The sequence below is a fragment of the Temnothorax americanus genome, unplaced genomic scaffold (assembly GCF_048541705.1).
Source record: "Temnothorax americanus isolate GAGA-0224 unplaced genomic scaffold, ASM4854170v1 Scaffold105, whole genome shotgun sequence".
Taxonomy (NCBI): Eukaryota; Metazoa; Arthropoda; class Insecta; order Hymenoptera; family Formicidae; genus Temnothorax; species Temnothorax americanus.
In genome coordinates, this window is record NW_027509237.1 from 142,930 (window position 1) to 157,967 (window position 15,038).

At 34.7% G+C, this 15,038-nt stretch overlaps 3 protein-coding genes across 10 annotated transcripts; 2 read left to right on the forward strand and 1 right to left on the reverse strand.

Annotated features, from left to right (window-relative positions):
- The first annotated feature begins 1,787 nt into the window (after window positions 1–1,787).
- Window positions 1,788–3,683, forward strand: Prp18 (pre-mRNA processing factor 18). Of its 2 annotated transcripts, none has more exons than XM_077417286.1 (5): window positions 1,788–1,930; window positions 2,048–2,340; window positions 2,418–2,696; window positions 2,787–3,215; window positions 3,337–3,683. In XM_077417286.1, exons 2-5 carry the CDS (start codon window positions 2,278–2,280, stop codon window positions 3,571–3,573), a joined length of 1,008 nt encoding a protein of 335 aa, XP_077273412.1. In that variant the 5' UTR covers window positions 1,788–1,930; window positions 2,048–2,277; the 3' UTR covers window positions 3,574–3,683. The 2 variants fall into 2 exon arrangements, with proteins under 2 accessions (XP_077273412.1, XP_077273420.1); XM_077417294.1 differs by having other exon boundaries at window positions 1,789–1,930; window positions 2,025–2,340.
- A 694-nt stretch (window positions 3,684–4,377) lies between these two features.
- P5cr (Pyrroline 5-carboyxlate reductase) lies at window positions 4,378–8,683 on the reverse strand. 5 transcript variants are annotated; one of them, XM_077417355.1, is made up of 6 exons: window positions 8,415–8,677; window positions 8,069–8,325; window positions 6,460–6,541; window positions 6,259–6,395; window positions 5,980–6,191; window positions 4,378–4,522 (listed from the first exon to the last, which is right to left on the reverse strand). In XM_077417355.1, exons 1-6 carry the CDS (start codon window positions 8,503–8,505, stop codon window positions 4,453–4,455), a joined length of 849 nt encoding a protein of 282 aa, XP_077273481.1. In that variant the 5' UTR covers window positions 8,506–8,677; the 3' UTR covers window positions 4,378–4,452. The 5 variants fall into 5 exon arrangements, with proteins under 5 accessions (XP_077273481.1, XP_077273470.1, XP_077273461.1 ...); XM_077417335.1 differs by lacking the exon at window positions 4,378–4,522 and adding an exon at window positions 5,094–5,377 and having other exon boundaries at window positions 8,415–8,683; XM_077417344.1 differs by lacking the exons at window positions 8,069–8,325; window positions 8,415–8,677 and adding an exon at window positions 6,626–7,359.
- A 1,658-nt stretch (window positions 8,684–10,341) lies between these two features.
- Window positions 10,342–13,482, forward strand: LOC143903619 (uncharacterized). 3 transcript variants are annotated; one of them, XM_077417393.1, is made up of 7 exons: window positions 10,342–10,639; window positions 10,748–10,896; window positions 11,386–11,442; window positions 11,856–11,933; window positions 12,033–12,292; window positions 12,385–12,576; window positions 12,906–13,482. In XM_077417393.1, exons 2-6 carry the CDS (start codon window positions 10,803–10,805, stop codon window positions 12,496–12,498), a joined length of 603 nt encoding a protein of 200 aa, XP_077273519.1. In that variant the 5' UTR covers window positions 10,342–10,639; window positions 10,748–10,802; the 3' UTR covers window positions 12,499–12,576; window positions 12,906–13,482. The 3 variants fall into 3 exon arrangements, with proteins under 3 accessions (XP_077273519.1, XP_077273528.1, XP_077273535.1); XM_077417402.1 differs by having other exon boundaries at window positions 10,406–10,639; window positions 11,386–11,431; XM_077417409.1 differs by lacking the exon at window positions 11,386–11,442 and having other exon boundaries at window positions 10,410–10,639.
- Window positions 13,483–15,038: the final 1,556 nt, after the last annotated feature.

The window sequence follows — 15,038 nt, forward strand, 5'->3', positions numbered from 1 at the left end:
TAGTGAAAATGCGGTAATTGAGCAGACATTTTTTGGTCGAGGTAAGGTTGGGAAGACTTGGCAAGCCGCTGGCTAATCACTGTAGTTGCAGGTTATGAGGCTCGTCTTTCTTAGCCGAATTGGATAGTAATTGACACCCCTGTCATGCGTTTTGAAACCCTTTCTCAGTAATTGTCAAAATTCAATCGAAAAGAAGATGTAACCTCACTTGTAACCTTTCTCGACGACTCGCATGATCAGCTGATCAAAACGGAGTCAAATGAGAAAAATCACATAATTTGGAAAAAGTAACATACTTTGGCACGTATGAAATTTTACACCATAATTCATAAAATTATTTTTCCCTTAGCAAAAATTGCCTGAAATATATTTCTGAACGTGAAAACCTACAAACAGTCACATGACTAGCACGTAGCGAGACATAACATGGCGTAGCGATATACGACGGTCGTAGTTGGTCGGTCGTAGTCCCCGACCTGACAAATCAGGATACGCCAAAGCTTGTGTAGGGCCCGGACAACATACTACGTTTACGCGAGCGTTACTTCTGTAGTAACGCTTACAACAATTCCTTCGCGTAAACGGAATTTTGTAGTAACTTACGATAATTTACTCCGCGTAAACGAGTGATATATGTCGTAAGTTAAATTACTACAGAAGTAAAGCGGGGAGCACACACTTCTGCACAACGCATAATGCGTAAGCATAAAGAAAATTTATTCGTCCATATACATGTGCATAAAAAAATAAACCAATCAATTTTATGCTTACGCATTATGCATTATGTAAAAGTCTGTGTTCCCCGCTTAACAGTAAAGTTTCGACCAATCGCGTTGCTCTATTCGAGAACGTACGGCCGTATGTATGTACGTTCCCGATTCAAGCAACGCGATTGGTCGAAACTTTACTGTTACTGTTACGAAAAAGTGTGTGTCCGGGGCTTAATAGAGGACAATATACGTCCAATATAGGCTGCGTTCCGATATTCACTGTCAGTACTGAAAATCTATAGTGTACATACATTACGTAAACTATAGATTTTCAGTACTTGCAATGAATATCGGAACCAGAATTGACCCCCAGGGGGTCGATTGTGTATCTTAAAACAAGGTGAAAATTACAAAAGTAAACAGATTTTATTAGATTTCGACCAGTAAAATCGTAGATACGCGAGATCTTGTCGGAAATAACGTCATAAAATAAAACGTTTTGATTGGATAACTCATGACGCGGCGTCGTGACGCGACGCGCGACGCGTATAGTGGGAACGCACCCTTTATCGAAAACGATCTTATTTCAGAACGTCTTGACATGATTCATAAACACATCTTATTTTACATAAGCATATACTTAAGACTTTCTTATTAGTTATGTATTCATGGTCATTTAAGATAGGGCCTAAATGTCCATTTTTAATCGCAATGTATACCAACTCCTCTAGCATGGTACGCGCGTCATCTGCCAACGTGGTTCCTTCGATTATCCACCGTTGCTACAAACGTCACCGAGCTTGCTATACCAATTTTATTTTTCTTCATGCACAGAAAAGTGAGAATAGTAGCATTTTACTTACAGGTATGTAACAATTGCCTACAATAAACTGTAACAGAATATGTAAAGACTTATGTCGATTGGTCAATTGGCTTTTTTTTAAACAATACTTCAATGTTACTGTTCTAGGTGTTTGTACAAGTTTGCATTATCGCTACTGGAAACTACAATTTCTTTAATTTCCTTACCATCTGTCTATGCATATCTTTGCTGGACGATCAGTTTTTTTTACAAATAAAAATATAAAGACGATGAGTCCTCTACTTATGAATTATTTCTCTACATTTGTAACTATATTTATTTATGGAGGAATGCTATATCAAGCATATATTTACTACGGTCTTAAGATAACAGAACTGGATTAATGAATCTAATATCAGTACGTATCTATCTTATTTAATATCTTATTTTCATTTCGCCATACGACCTTAACTTAGATGCTTACAACCTACTTTATATTTAAATTCTTACAGCTGCGTTTTTTATGGTCTTACAGCTCTACTGCTACGGCCATTGTAGACGAGCCTGTTTTTGGGTTGAAGGCGCTAACACTCCTAACCTAAAAGGAGCAAACAAAAAAAACATTTCTCGCTTCGCGGGGCAGAGCGACATTTTTTCTGCCAGATTCTTTCGTTTCACGCAAAAACGCGTTGATTAAGCATTAAGTTCAACGAAATCGGTGAAGAGGTCACTATTCTTCAGATTTACCTCGTATTTGTTGGAAAAATGGATATTCTAAAAGCGGAAATAATGAAGAAACGCAAAGAGCTAGAAGAAAGTCATGTCTTGGTACGTACATGTATTCTATGATTTTATAGCTTGCGTGTGATTGTGTATTAATATTTATTTTAAAACATCTTTCTCAGGAAAATAACAAGAAGTACTTTAAGAGAAGTCAATTGATATCAAAGCAGCAGGAAGTGCATGAAACTGACAAGGGGAATAATGAAGCTGTTCCTTCAAATGTCAGTCAACAATCGGAAAATCATGTAACAGACAGCAGTTCCGAACATTTGCTGTCCAGGCAAGAAGTAATTAGGCGATTACGCGAGCGGGGAGAGCCCATATTGTTATTCGGCGAATCTGAGATAGAAGCGTTCAAGAGATTAAGGAAATGTGAAATCCTTGAGCCAGAAGTAAATAAGGTAAAGTATCCATCTGCTTTACATTGCTTCCGTCAATTAAAAAACAGCTTGCTAAAAAATAGAAATTTGATTGCAATAATTTGTCAACAGGGTTTCAGAAACGATTTTCAAGAGGCCATGGAACAAGTGGATCAAGCGTATCTCGATGAGATTTTGACATCTTCCAAGTCTCAAAATCTTGATGGAAAGGGAGATGTAAATGTACCTGACGAGGGCGTCACTTATGAAGACATAGAAAAGATGTCGACTAAACTGAACAAGGGAGACAAAGACTTCGATATGAATGTTATCACCCTATTTGTGCAATATCTAGTCCAAATGTGGGGCAATCAATTAAACAGCCGGTCGACTGCTGAAAAGATGAGCACAAAAGGAAAGATGAATAGCGCCACGTACGCTCAAACAAGAGAATATTTAAAACCACTTCTGAGAAAATTGAAGAATAAATCTCTTCCAGAAGATATAACAGACAGTTTAACAGAAATTGTTAAGCATTTACTACAGCGAAACTACATATTGGTACATTTTAATTACATATAAAATATGTATCCTGTCAGTGTAATAAATATAATAACAAATATCTGTATCTGACAATATCAAATAGACATATCAAAGCAGTAATACCAAATTCTTATTTCAGGCTAGCGACGCTTATTTACAAATGGCAATAGGTAATTCTCCATGGCCTATTGGTGTTACTATGGTCGGTATCCATGCCCGTACTGGTAGAGAAAAGATCTTCTCCAAGAATGTTGCTCATGTCATGAACGATGAAACTCAAAGAAAGTATATTCAAGCACTCAAAAGATTGATGACTAAATGTCAAGAATATTATCCTACTGACCCATCACGTTGTGTAGAGTACTCAAAAAATTAGATTTCTACGATAAAATGTACAAAGTAAAGGAAAGCACTATTATAAGTTTGCATCTAGAAATGGACATCGTATAATCATTAATAAAAATTCTCATCAGATTATTATAGAAATCTTTTACAAAATAAATTTATTACCAGTTTATAACATTCTTTTTAGGTAGTTAACAAAATGATATAATGTATATATGTATTTATTGTATACACTTTTCGTGTATACTTAGTATCGAAATGATACTAAGATTCACTATGATAATATTATTATTATTATTATTATTATTATTATTATTATTATTATTATTATTTCTTTTTCTCTTAGCACTAATCTTTTAATTGGCTTTATAGAAATGCAAAATTCTTGTCTAGAATTAAAGTACGCATCAAAATCTAGGTCATGGTGGTCGAATTTATATCGAAAACGAGAAAAAATTAATATTTTTAAATAATATTTTTGTTAATTTTTGGTATACGTGACGACAATATTTGCTTTGTACAAAAATTCCACAATAAATATCCACAAAATTAGACCGGCATGACCTAGGGACAACATTTAAGAACAATATCGTGCAATTAGATCTAAGATTGAAAGCCTAGAAAAAAAGATTAGTTTAAATAAACTTTTATATGTGCAAAAGCACATTCAGGTTGACATTGCGTGTAGCGAAAGATGGCGCAACAATCGAAACAAGGACAGATGCCTCTCGTTAGACAAGGACAGATATAGATATATGACATAGAAAACAGGATTAGAAATGTTGACATTACCGACGTCGAGGAAGTTCAGCCTTCACTTTAGGATCCTCTTAAATAAGCAGTAAGATAACAAACATTTATTCGATTATTACATATCTACATACTTCAAAATCACTAATCAAAAAAGGAACTAATTTAAGCGAGATGTTAGTTCATTTGTTTTATTCACAGCAGCCTCGACAGCATTCATTATAGATCCCCTGTAATTATCAAGATAAAAATCAAGATTATTTAACAATTAAATCATTAAATGCATGTATAGGTATATATCTGATAATAACCATACTACCTCTCATGGACGTGGATTAAACTAAATAAAAAGTTCTCTCGTTTTGCAGTTTTTTCAATTAATGAGTGAAAACAGTAGTCTTAAAACACAGTATTCAGTTTGACTCGCTCTATCCGCTCACAAAAAGTGATACGATTATTACCAGATACCCTGCACATATGCATGTAATGCAATAAATAAATAAATAAAATATATATATTACGGGCGAAGTCCGCATAGTGTGCAGTGTCGGCATTGCCCGGGCAATGTCAGCACAACGCGGCTAGGTAAAGTAGTTTATTAGCGGACATTGCCCGGTTTTATATGTGGTCGCGTGGAAAGTGTATGTTAACTTTGCCCAGTCGCGTTGTGCAATGCTGACATTGCCCGGGCAATGCACACCATGCGGACTTTGCCCGTAACATATATATTGTATATACATTGTACACAGGATGTATAAAAAGGTAAAATCAACCAACTAGCAGGTGAAAAAGAAGCTGGAGTAGAGTATGTAATTTTCTTGTATTTGCCATGGTTTAATAAATACAACGCTTCATACGGTATGGTAGGTTTTACAGCTGCAAAATAAGCACATAAAACATTTATTATCTACATTCATTGCCATCAATCTTCTTCTAAACACTATTTTTTGAACACCCATTTAGACTGTTTACACTGATTGTAAGTGTATAATGTTGTGATCTAATTGTATTTGCCGCATCCGTACTCTGTCCATACCTGCTGGTCGTCATGCCTCCAGGTCTCATTTAAAAGACGATGGTGTTCGCTACAAAAAGTAAAAAGGAGTGAACAATCAAGTGCTCGTACACAGATAATTACATCGTGATCACAGAAAGAAAACAATGAGGAATATCGCGATAAGCATTATCTTTAAGGACTTTGTGATGGCAATGCTGCTACAGCTGAAAGGAAACACCAGATGCGATATAGACAGAGTATGGACAATAGTAAACACAATTAGATCACAACATTATACACTCAATGTAAACAGTTTAATGAGTGTGTAGAAGATAGTGTTCAGAAGATTGATTATTGTAAAACTTGACAACAATGACGGTAACAAATCTATGCAGATAAATGTATTGTATGCTTATTTTGCAGCTGTAAAATCTACTGTGCATATAAAATGCTGTATTTACACTATCACAATCAATTAATCTTTATTAACTTCAGCTAAAAAATAGTAATGCTGTATTTAACCATAGCGAGTACAAGAAAAGTTTATGTACATTACGTATTCTACTCAAGCTTCTCTTTCACCTGCTAGTTGGTTGATTTTACCTTTTTATACATCCTGTGTACAATGTATATTACCTTTATTTATACGCTCTGTATAAAATAAAGAAATGTATAAAATAAGTTAAGTACCTAACTCCTCCCACTTCCATAGCATGAATGCCGGTAATAGTAGTACCTCCAGGTGAACAGACTTCGTCCTTCAACTGGCCAGGATGTCGCCCAGTTTCGAGTACCATTTTTCCAGCTCCAACCAGCACCTGTGCTGCAAATTTAGTCGCCATTGGTCTTGGCACACCCATTCTCACAGCTCCGTCCGCTAATGCCTCTATGACGAGATATGCCTGAGTAAAAATAAAATAATATGTAACTATTTTCATTTCTCTAATCGTGACGATTATCACAACTTACAAATGCTGGGCCGCTACCTGACACGCCACCAATGCCATTCATAAGACTTTCCGGAACATTTTGACTCATGCCAATGTAAGAGAATAACATATCTATCAATTCTAGATCTTTGGACTCAGCGTTGTTACTGCAATAAACTAAAAATTACACTTATGTTAATGCACAAGTTAATCTACATTACATCGCAGCTTTCTAACATACCTGTAATTCCTTCCCCAACCATCATGGGTGTATTTGGCATGGATCTAATTATCCTTGGTGAAGTCACAATTGTCGAAAGTTTCTAAAAACATTTCATATAAGTTGTCATGAAAATGGAAATGTTATACAAAATTTAGGTAATTATGAAGGAGAGGGGCTATCTTACCAATTTGGCTAAAACTTCACAATTTTTTGTATTTTGGTGCATAAAACATGAATCTGTAAGTAAAACTGTCGCTCTCAATTTTAGGAAAAACGTTATTAAGGGGATCCTAAAGCCGTCTGTAATACCGGCTTTTTTTCTTAGCACTAATCTTTTAATTGGTTTTATAGAAATGCAAAATTCTTGTCTAGAATTAAAGTACGCATCAAAATCTAGGTCATGGTGGTCGAATTTGTATCGAAAACGAGAAAAAATTAATATTTTTGTTAATTTTTGGTATACGTGACGACAATATTTGTACAAAAATTCCACAATAAATATCCACAAAATTAGACCGGCATGACCTAGGGACAACATTTAAGAACAATATCGTGCAATTAGATCTAAGATTGAAAGCCTAGAAAAAAAGATTAGTTTAAATAAACTTTTATATGTGCAAAAGCACATTCAGGTTGACATTGCGTGTAGCGAGAGATGGCGCAGCAATCGAAACAAGGACAAATGCCTCTCGTTAGACAAGGACAGATATAGATATATGACATAGAAAACAGGATTAGAAATGTTGACATTACCGACGTCGAGGAAGTTCAGCCTTCACTTGCGTGGTTAGGATGTCTGTTTTACCGACATAATGTAGACGCACATGATCATACCACAGATTAATTAATCTGTGATCATACGTAGTGACGTAAAAGTGCATGGAATTACAGTAATAGTGCAGTGTAACAGCAACTTCTCATAATAGTCTGGCCTTACTTTAATTGTGTGCTATTATTTGACTTTGTATTTATATAGACTTTGCAATATACCAATTATTTTCTGCTTTAAAAGAAGCATAAACTCTATTTCTATTATATAGTTAAAACTATATACTATATACTAAAACTATATATACTACCATATAGTTAAAATAGATAATAGAAATAGAATTTATGTTTTTTTTAAAGCAGAAAATAATTGGTATATTGAAAAGTCTAAGTATAATAAATACAAACTTAAATAATAGCACATATTTAAAGTAAGACGCCAGACTATTATAGAACAGGTTGTCGTTATACTGTATTATTACTGTAATTTCATGCACTTTTACGTCTCTACACATGATCATGTGCGTTTAGATCATGGGTCTGTTCGCGTTGCTTGCACTTTTTGCACTCAGCATCTTCGCTTTCTCTCTCTCCAACGGCCGAATATATATTTATCTCATTTTAAGTGCAAAAATGTTTGGGGATTTCAAGCAACGCGAACAAGCCATTGAATGTCAGTATGACAAACATTCTAACCACGTACGCAACTATCAATTTTAGTACTTTTCCTAATTGAGAGCGACAATTTCAACTTATAGATTCATGTTTTACGCACCAAAATACACAAAATTGTGAAGTTTCAGCCAAATCGGTGAGGAAACCCCTCTTCTTTATAATTACCAAAATTTGTTTTACTCACAGTATACAAGACATCGAGAGATACTCCAGCAAGCACCGAAACAAAGAGCTTGCTCTCGAATTTCTCACCAACTTTTCTCCCAACAACAGTTTCAAGTACGTCGTCCAGCATATGCGGTTTTACTGTCAGAAATATGATGTCACAGTTGCACATGACTTCATTGTTTTTCAATGTCGGATGAGCACCTAGATCCCTCCAAAATCCATGTGTTCTGTCTGTACGGCCAGAGACCCAGACATTATCTGCTTTTAATATACCTTTTGCGAGAGAAAGAAAAATGTATCATTCAGGATTTCTGTCTTGCTTTAGTCTGACTTATCAGTGAGTGATGAGCAAGTGTGTTTACCTTTGTGAATTAAACCAGCGCCTATGGCACTAGCCATATTTCCGCCACCGATAAAACCGACTTTAATGGATTTTAAATACTGTTCCGCCATAGCTGGTCACGATTACGAGCAATGTATTTTAAAGGCCATAGCACACAAAATGCATAGCTTTTAATATGCCCGTTCTACAGTGACCTGAGGATGATCCTACTCGCGGCCTCGCGGCTCATCCGACTAAAGGTGCGAATTCATGGGACGCTCGTTTCAGCGTATCGCAAAATCACGTGATTTCGCCTTCTACTTCTTCTTCTTCTTATGTTTGTATTGGCTCCTGCCTCTTTATAAGCAGTAAGACGTAAGCAGTAAACAAATTGACCAATCACAGTTGAGAATTAAGGCAGCCAATGAGGGTGCCATTACATGGAGCGCGGAAACGCGGAAACGCGGAAGCGTGGAAGACAAAATTTACTAGATTTCCGTCGATCCGTTCCGTCTGTTTTGAATGCCTTATATTACATGGAGCATATTTTGAGCGGAAAAGCGGAACGGAGAATTATAAAATATTAATTTTTAACGGTATTTATTGATTAAAATGCTTGTATTCAATAGATAAGCTGAAGAGATAAGCATATTAATAAAAATTGCAATGAATTACGTGAACACAATTTTAAGAAATGAATACAAATGTCTATTTGTCACTATACTGTTCCGCTTTTCCGCGCAAATTGTGCTCCATGTAATATAAGGAGAAACAAACTCGCGGAACGAACGCGTCAAAATCCGTTGTCAACGCGGATACAGTATACTCCATCAAATTTCGGAGCTGTTTAATCACATTGAAAAAAAAAGCTTTTACACATACTCTTCGATTACTTTATTATTTAATAAAAGTGGCAGTATAATATTATAGATCCAAACATCATGTTGATGGTTATTATGAAGTATATCTTATATGCAAGCCAGGGTACATACATAGGCTGCGTTAAGTACTGGCAGTGAATATCGAAACGCAGCCATACATACATACACGATAATAGCGGATTCCGCTTTTCCGTTCAAACGTGCGGGACTCAACTCGCGGAAACGCGGAATCTAGTTACTATTCTGTTCCGCGCTTCCGCGTTTCCGCGTTTCCGCGTTTCCGCGTTTCCGCGCTCCATGTAATGGCACCCTGACCGTAGCAAAATGCTGCGTTCCCAGTCCCACTATACGCGTCGCGCGTCGCGTCACGACGCCGCGTCAAGAGTTATCCAATCAAAACGTTTTATTTTATGACGTCATTTCCGACGCAAGATCTTGTCGGAAATGACGTCGTAAAATGAAACCAGAAGACCGGCGTCGTGACGCGACGCGCGACGCGTATAGTGGGAACGCAGCATATGGGTGCGTTCGGGGAGCTCGCTACCGCGCTACCAACGCAAACGCTATCAAGACTGTTCGCAGAGCCAATAGCGCGATAGCTCCCCAAACAGCAAATAGCGTGCGTTGCACAGGCGCCAAAACCAAAACCGCGGTGGAACTTGCCGTTTGCCGAGCTGCATTCCACTATATTCATCTGTATACGTCCGTTAATATTTCTGGTTTCTGTAAGTATAATTGTTAAGTTTGGCATAAAAAAAATATATTATCTGGATAATTGTGAACAAAAGTCATCCAGTTAACCTTATCTACGTTTGCGAGCGTTACTTCTGTAGTAATTTATGATAATTCCTTCGCGTAAACGAGATTTTTCTTTGCGTAAACGGGATTTTGTAGTAACTTACGATAATTTACCTCGCGTAAACGAGTAAATTATCGTAAGTTACTACAGAAGTAACGCTCGCGTAAACGTAGTACTTGTTGAGTAATAAGATCCTTTCCTGTTTGCAGCTAATCTGTATACTACTACGTTTACGCGAGCGTTACTTCTGTAGTAACTTACGATAATTCCTTTGCGTAAACGGGATTTTGTAGTTAAGGCTGATGGCAGAGAACGAGACGTAAATGTCGTAGTCGTAGACGTAGGGTAAAGCAGAGAAAAACGTAGTCGTAAGGCTATTGTAGGCAATAGGCGTTACGACTACGTTTTTCTCTGCCTTACCCTACGTCACCCTACGTCCACGACTACGACACTTACGTCTCGTTCTCTGCCATCAGCCTTAACTTACGATAATTTACTCCGCGTAAACGAGTGATATATCGTAAGTTACTACAGAAGTAACGCTCGCGTAAACGTAGTATACGTCCGTTAATATTTCTGGTTTCTGTAAGTATAATTGTTAAGTTTGGCATAGAAAAAATATATTATCTGGATAATTGTGAACAAAAAGTCATCCAGTTAACCTTGTTGAGTAAGATCCTTTCCTGTTTGCAGCTAACTCGTTCGGGAAATATTGTTTATCAGCGTCTAATTGCGGCTTCTGTTGGTCATGGATCGTATAAAACTATGTATTTATGATGAAGATACACAAGAAACGTTTACATTATTACTTACTTCACAGGAGTTTAAGAGAGCGCAAAATGGTAAGTTCCAAGTACTGGATAAAGCAGGTCAATATTTACTTTTATTTTAACTGTTGCAAAGTTTCGACTTATTTTTTACGCTTTATTTTTATTACAACGGACACTGAATGTTACATAATTAAGTAAGAGCATTGATAAATGTTAGAAAGAAAGGGTGAATAACAGTTTACTTGAAGATTTATCTTTATAACTAACTTTTTGGCTTATTTTTATAACTATTTTATTTACTTCTACGTGTGCATCTTAAACTATTTTTTACTTTGTGTAGTCTTTGTTTTGTTTGTGATGCATATCAGGGCTATTGTTTTTCTTGTGCTACACTTTTTTTCTATGTATAATACTGTTATAATCATATAATAGTCATATAATCCTATAACTTAGGTTTTTATTTTAATTGTTTTTTTTATCTTTTTTTTTATTATTACATGTTTACATTTGTCTCTTTTTTCACTAATTGCTTAATACGTTTTAATTTTTACTTGCATTTAGATATGGCTTATAGGACGGATTTACTTAATTATGCACGGAATAAGAGGTATGGTAGTGGTGAGTTATTAATAACAAATCTGTATGCTTGGAAACAATTTTTCTTATTCTGACACATGTGACATAAATAATATTATATATGATACGTACATAGTTTATATAAAAACATAATAAAATATTATACATAATATTATAATATATTGTATATAATTATAATAATATTAATACATTGGTACATTTCTTGTCTTAACTTTTTAAAGTTATTTATATTTTTTTTATGAACCAAAAATATACTTACCCCCTGCGTTTCAAATACGGTTCCTTCAATCGAAACATCAGGTTTGTTTAATTTGTTCTTCTTCCTAATTACTTCTTAATTAATGGTTTAATTTATTATATGATTATATTTCTATTTATATATTTATATATAATTTATATATAATTAATGTTTTAAAAAGCGGTTTTTTTTTAAGGAGAAATGCATTTTTTTGCATCAGTAACAACTAATGAAGAGGATGCACGCACAATGGAGGATAAAGAATTGATGGAGGGTAAGTAAATTTCAGATATTGTTTGTAATCTTTTTATATACATGCATATATATATATAATACATAAAATATATATTAAATATCTTTATTTGCCGAACAGGTGGTTTTACGAGATGGAATCATGAAGCGATTTTGCTTTTATTAGAAGCATACAGACAGCGGGAACGAGCCATGTATTCGGGCAAAATCACTCACAAAAAGGCATGGGAAGAAATTGCTGAAGTATTAAACAACGAAGGATACATTGTAACAGCCAAACAATGCACGACCAGAGTAAATACTATGAAAAGAACATACAAGAATGTGAAGGATAACAACAATAAATCTGGAAATAATAAGCGAACGTGGAAATATTATGATGTTAGTATACGATGTATACATGTATAAAATAGTGACACTATCTTTTGTATTTCGACGAAAGTTAATAATATTATTGTGCATAAACTGTTCAGGTGATGGAGAATCTTCTCGGTAAAAAGCCGTATATGACACCAATGTCAACTATTTCGTCTACTGGCGCAGAAACACACAAAGCAGCAAATACAAGCTTGTCTATTGCTATATAGAAACAGAAGCAGTAGCAAATACAAGCTTCTGCAGTTCTTCTGACGATCAATCTTCCAAATCCAATGTTAGAGTGTCTCGTAAGTCAGCATACATTTGCGTTATGATTGAAATTAAGAAGTATTTTTAGTAATTTGATACAAAACTTGATGCTTATTACTACGGCCATTGTAGACTATGTATAATACTCTAATCCAAGTTATAGTAAAGCTATATAATTTATAAGTTCTATATAATTAATTAGCATCGCTAAGATAATTAATGAGCATCGCGTTACATATATAAAGCTCAACGCTCATTGGCAATCTCAAATTGCAACTAATTAGTTGCGATTAATGTAGAACCAGCTTTAAAGACACGTCTTCTTTAGATGCACAGCTTAAAAAAATATTTTTATGTATATTTGCAGGTAAACGAAAGGGTGATGCAACGATGAACCAAAAAACTATGGAAGAAAATAAAGAGAGAAGACATAAGGAAAGGCTACAATCAAATGAAAAAATAATGAACAAGTTGGATCAACTACTCGAAAGACTATCACGTTAAAATGCGACGTTACTCTGCACACGATGGTGACACAACACGATCCTGGAATCGCTGACGTCCTACGCTTTTAGGCCAAACACATTTGCTTATTAATAATTTTTTTTATTTTGCTACATTACTATTTATATAAAAACAAATTAGATTTATATTTTGTGTTTTGTTTTTTATGTTTGTTTACATATTTCTTGTAATTAATATTTCTTACCATACATGTAGTAAAAAATGTGTATTACAACAAATATGTTACTTTACGTATATAATACGTAAAGATAAAGCTTTATAAGAAAGTTACAATATTTAAGAAAGAGATTTTTAAAGAATATATAATAGTTATTTTGATGACTTACAAATATGTGATACAGAAAGGAGTCTTTGTTAAGCAGATGTGTATGTAACACGTGTCTCGTTCTACGAATATTTCTATAAAATATGCTCACTGAGTTGCTTGTCTTTTATTATAAAAAATTTCTTATACTATTGCGCGTTGTTTATTATGATACATATATATTATCTTTCGCATACCATGCTTGTTTTAGGCAATACTGTATACTGGTATATAATTTGTAATTGATATCTAATAAAAAAAAGAATTGTAAATAAAACGAATAATTTTTTTTACTTGTGCGTAAATGTGCCGGACAGAAACCAGATAAATTAGATATTTTATAAATGTTATATGAAATGAAGTAATAATTATCAAAGTAAAATATAGAATCAATTATAATCAGTATTCTTATTATTCTAGAAATTTATTTGTGGTTTTAGTGGGTTGTAGAACAGTTGTATTAAATTAAACTTTACATGAGTGCAATAGAAAACAATAAGAAAAAAAAGCAAGATACTAAACTAGTAACGAGTGTAGTGAGGAAGCCAATTGACGTTTTAAAATTAGATGAGAAATGGAAAGATAATATATATGTATTCTTAGCAGACTAACTTTGTCCGAATTCTACAAAGGCATATATGTATATATATTGGTATGTACAGTTTAATATTATAAAACTTGTATTTAAACCATTTATTTTAAAAACAGAGTAACTGAAGTTTATACAAATATTATGCATATATAAGTACTTATACATGTCTTATTCTTAACGTTTGGCATATACGATCTCTTTTGGCTACATCTGCTCCAGGAAGAGGAACACTTTCATCCGCTACATTTGCTTCTTCGCCTTCGTCCACATTTATTTCAATATCTAATTCATCACTTCTCATCAGACAAATATTGTGTAATATGCAACACGCAAGAATGTGCATAGGGATTAGATCAACTCGATCCATCTTCCTTTCAATATCCCAAATGCTCTCTATAGCAATTCTTGCTGAAGATTGACAAAAGTTGTAATTTCGTTGTCTTTCGGTTAGGTGACCATTGTCTCATCGATACGGTACATGTAAATTTTCATGCAGCTTATATGCTTGATCGCCGACTAAATGGCTATCTTGAAAAAATCTCGTTTCATCTCCCAAGTAATGTTGAACTTCAGACTGGCGAAACACACGCTGATCATGGACAGATCCGACATGTCCAATATAACAGTGAGTAAATTGACACTTATGGTCACAAATAGCCTACACAGTAAAAAAAAAGAAATTCTAGTTTAAATTTGCGCAATTCCTTGATATCGTTAGTATGAAAGGCCACATCTTGGAACAGTATTATGCCGATGTTTCGTTAACATTTAGCTATTTACATAAAAAATATATAATTACATAAAATTTGATAACAAACAATTGGAATAAAACACTAAACATACCTGAATTTGGATGGAGTGACGACTTTTTCGATTTATGTAACAATGAGGGTGAAGTCCCATGGAGCCAGCGTACGGCGTACCGGCGTACGGCGTAAAGAAACTTGGCCAATCACAGGATTTGCGCCCGTTTCGTTACGCCAGCACAAGCATCGAATGTCCCATGGAGCGTATTTACGCGGCGTAATGATTAATAAGCCAATCACAGTATTGTTTTACAAAGCTTATTTTCAAAATGG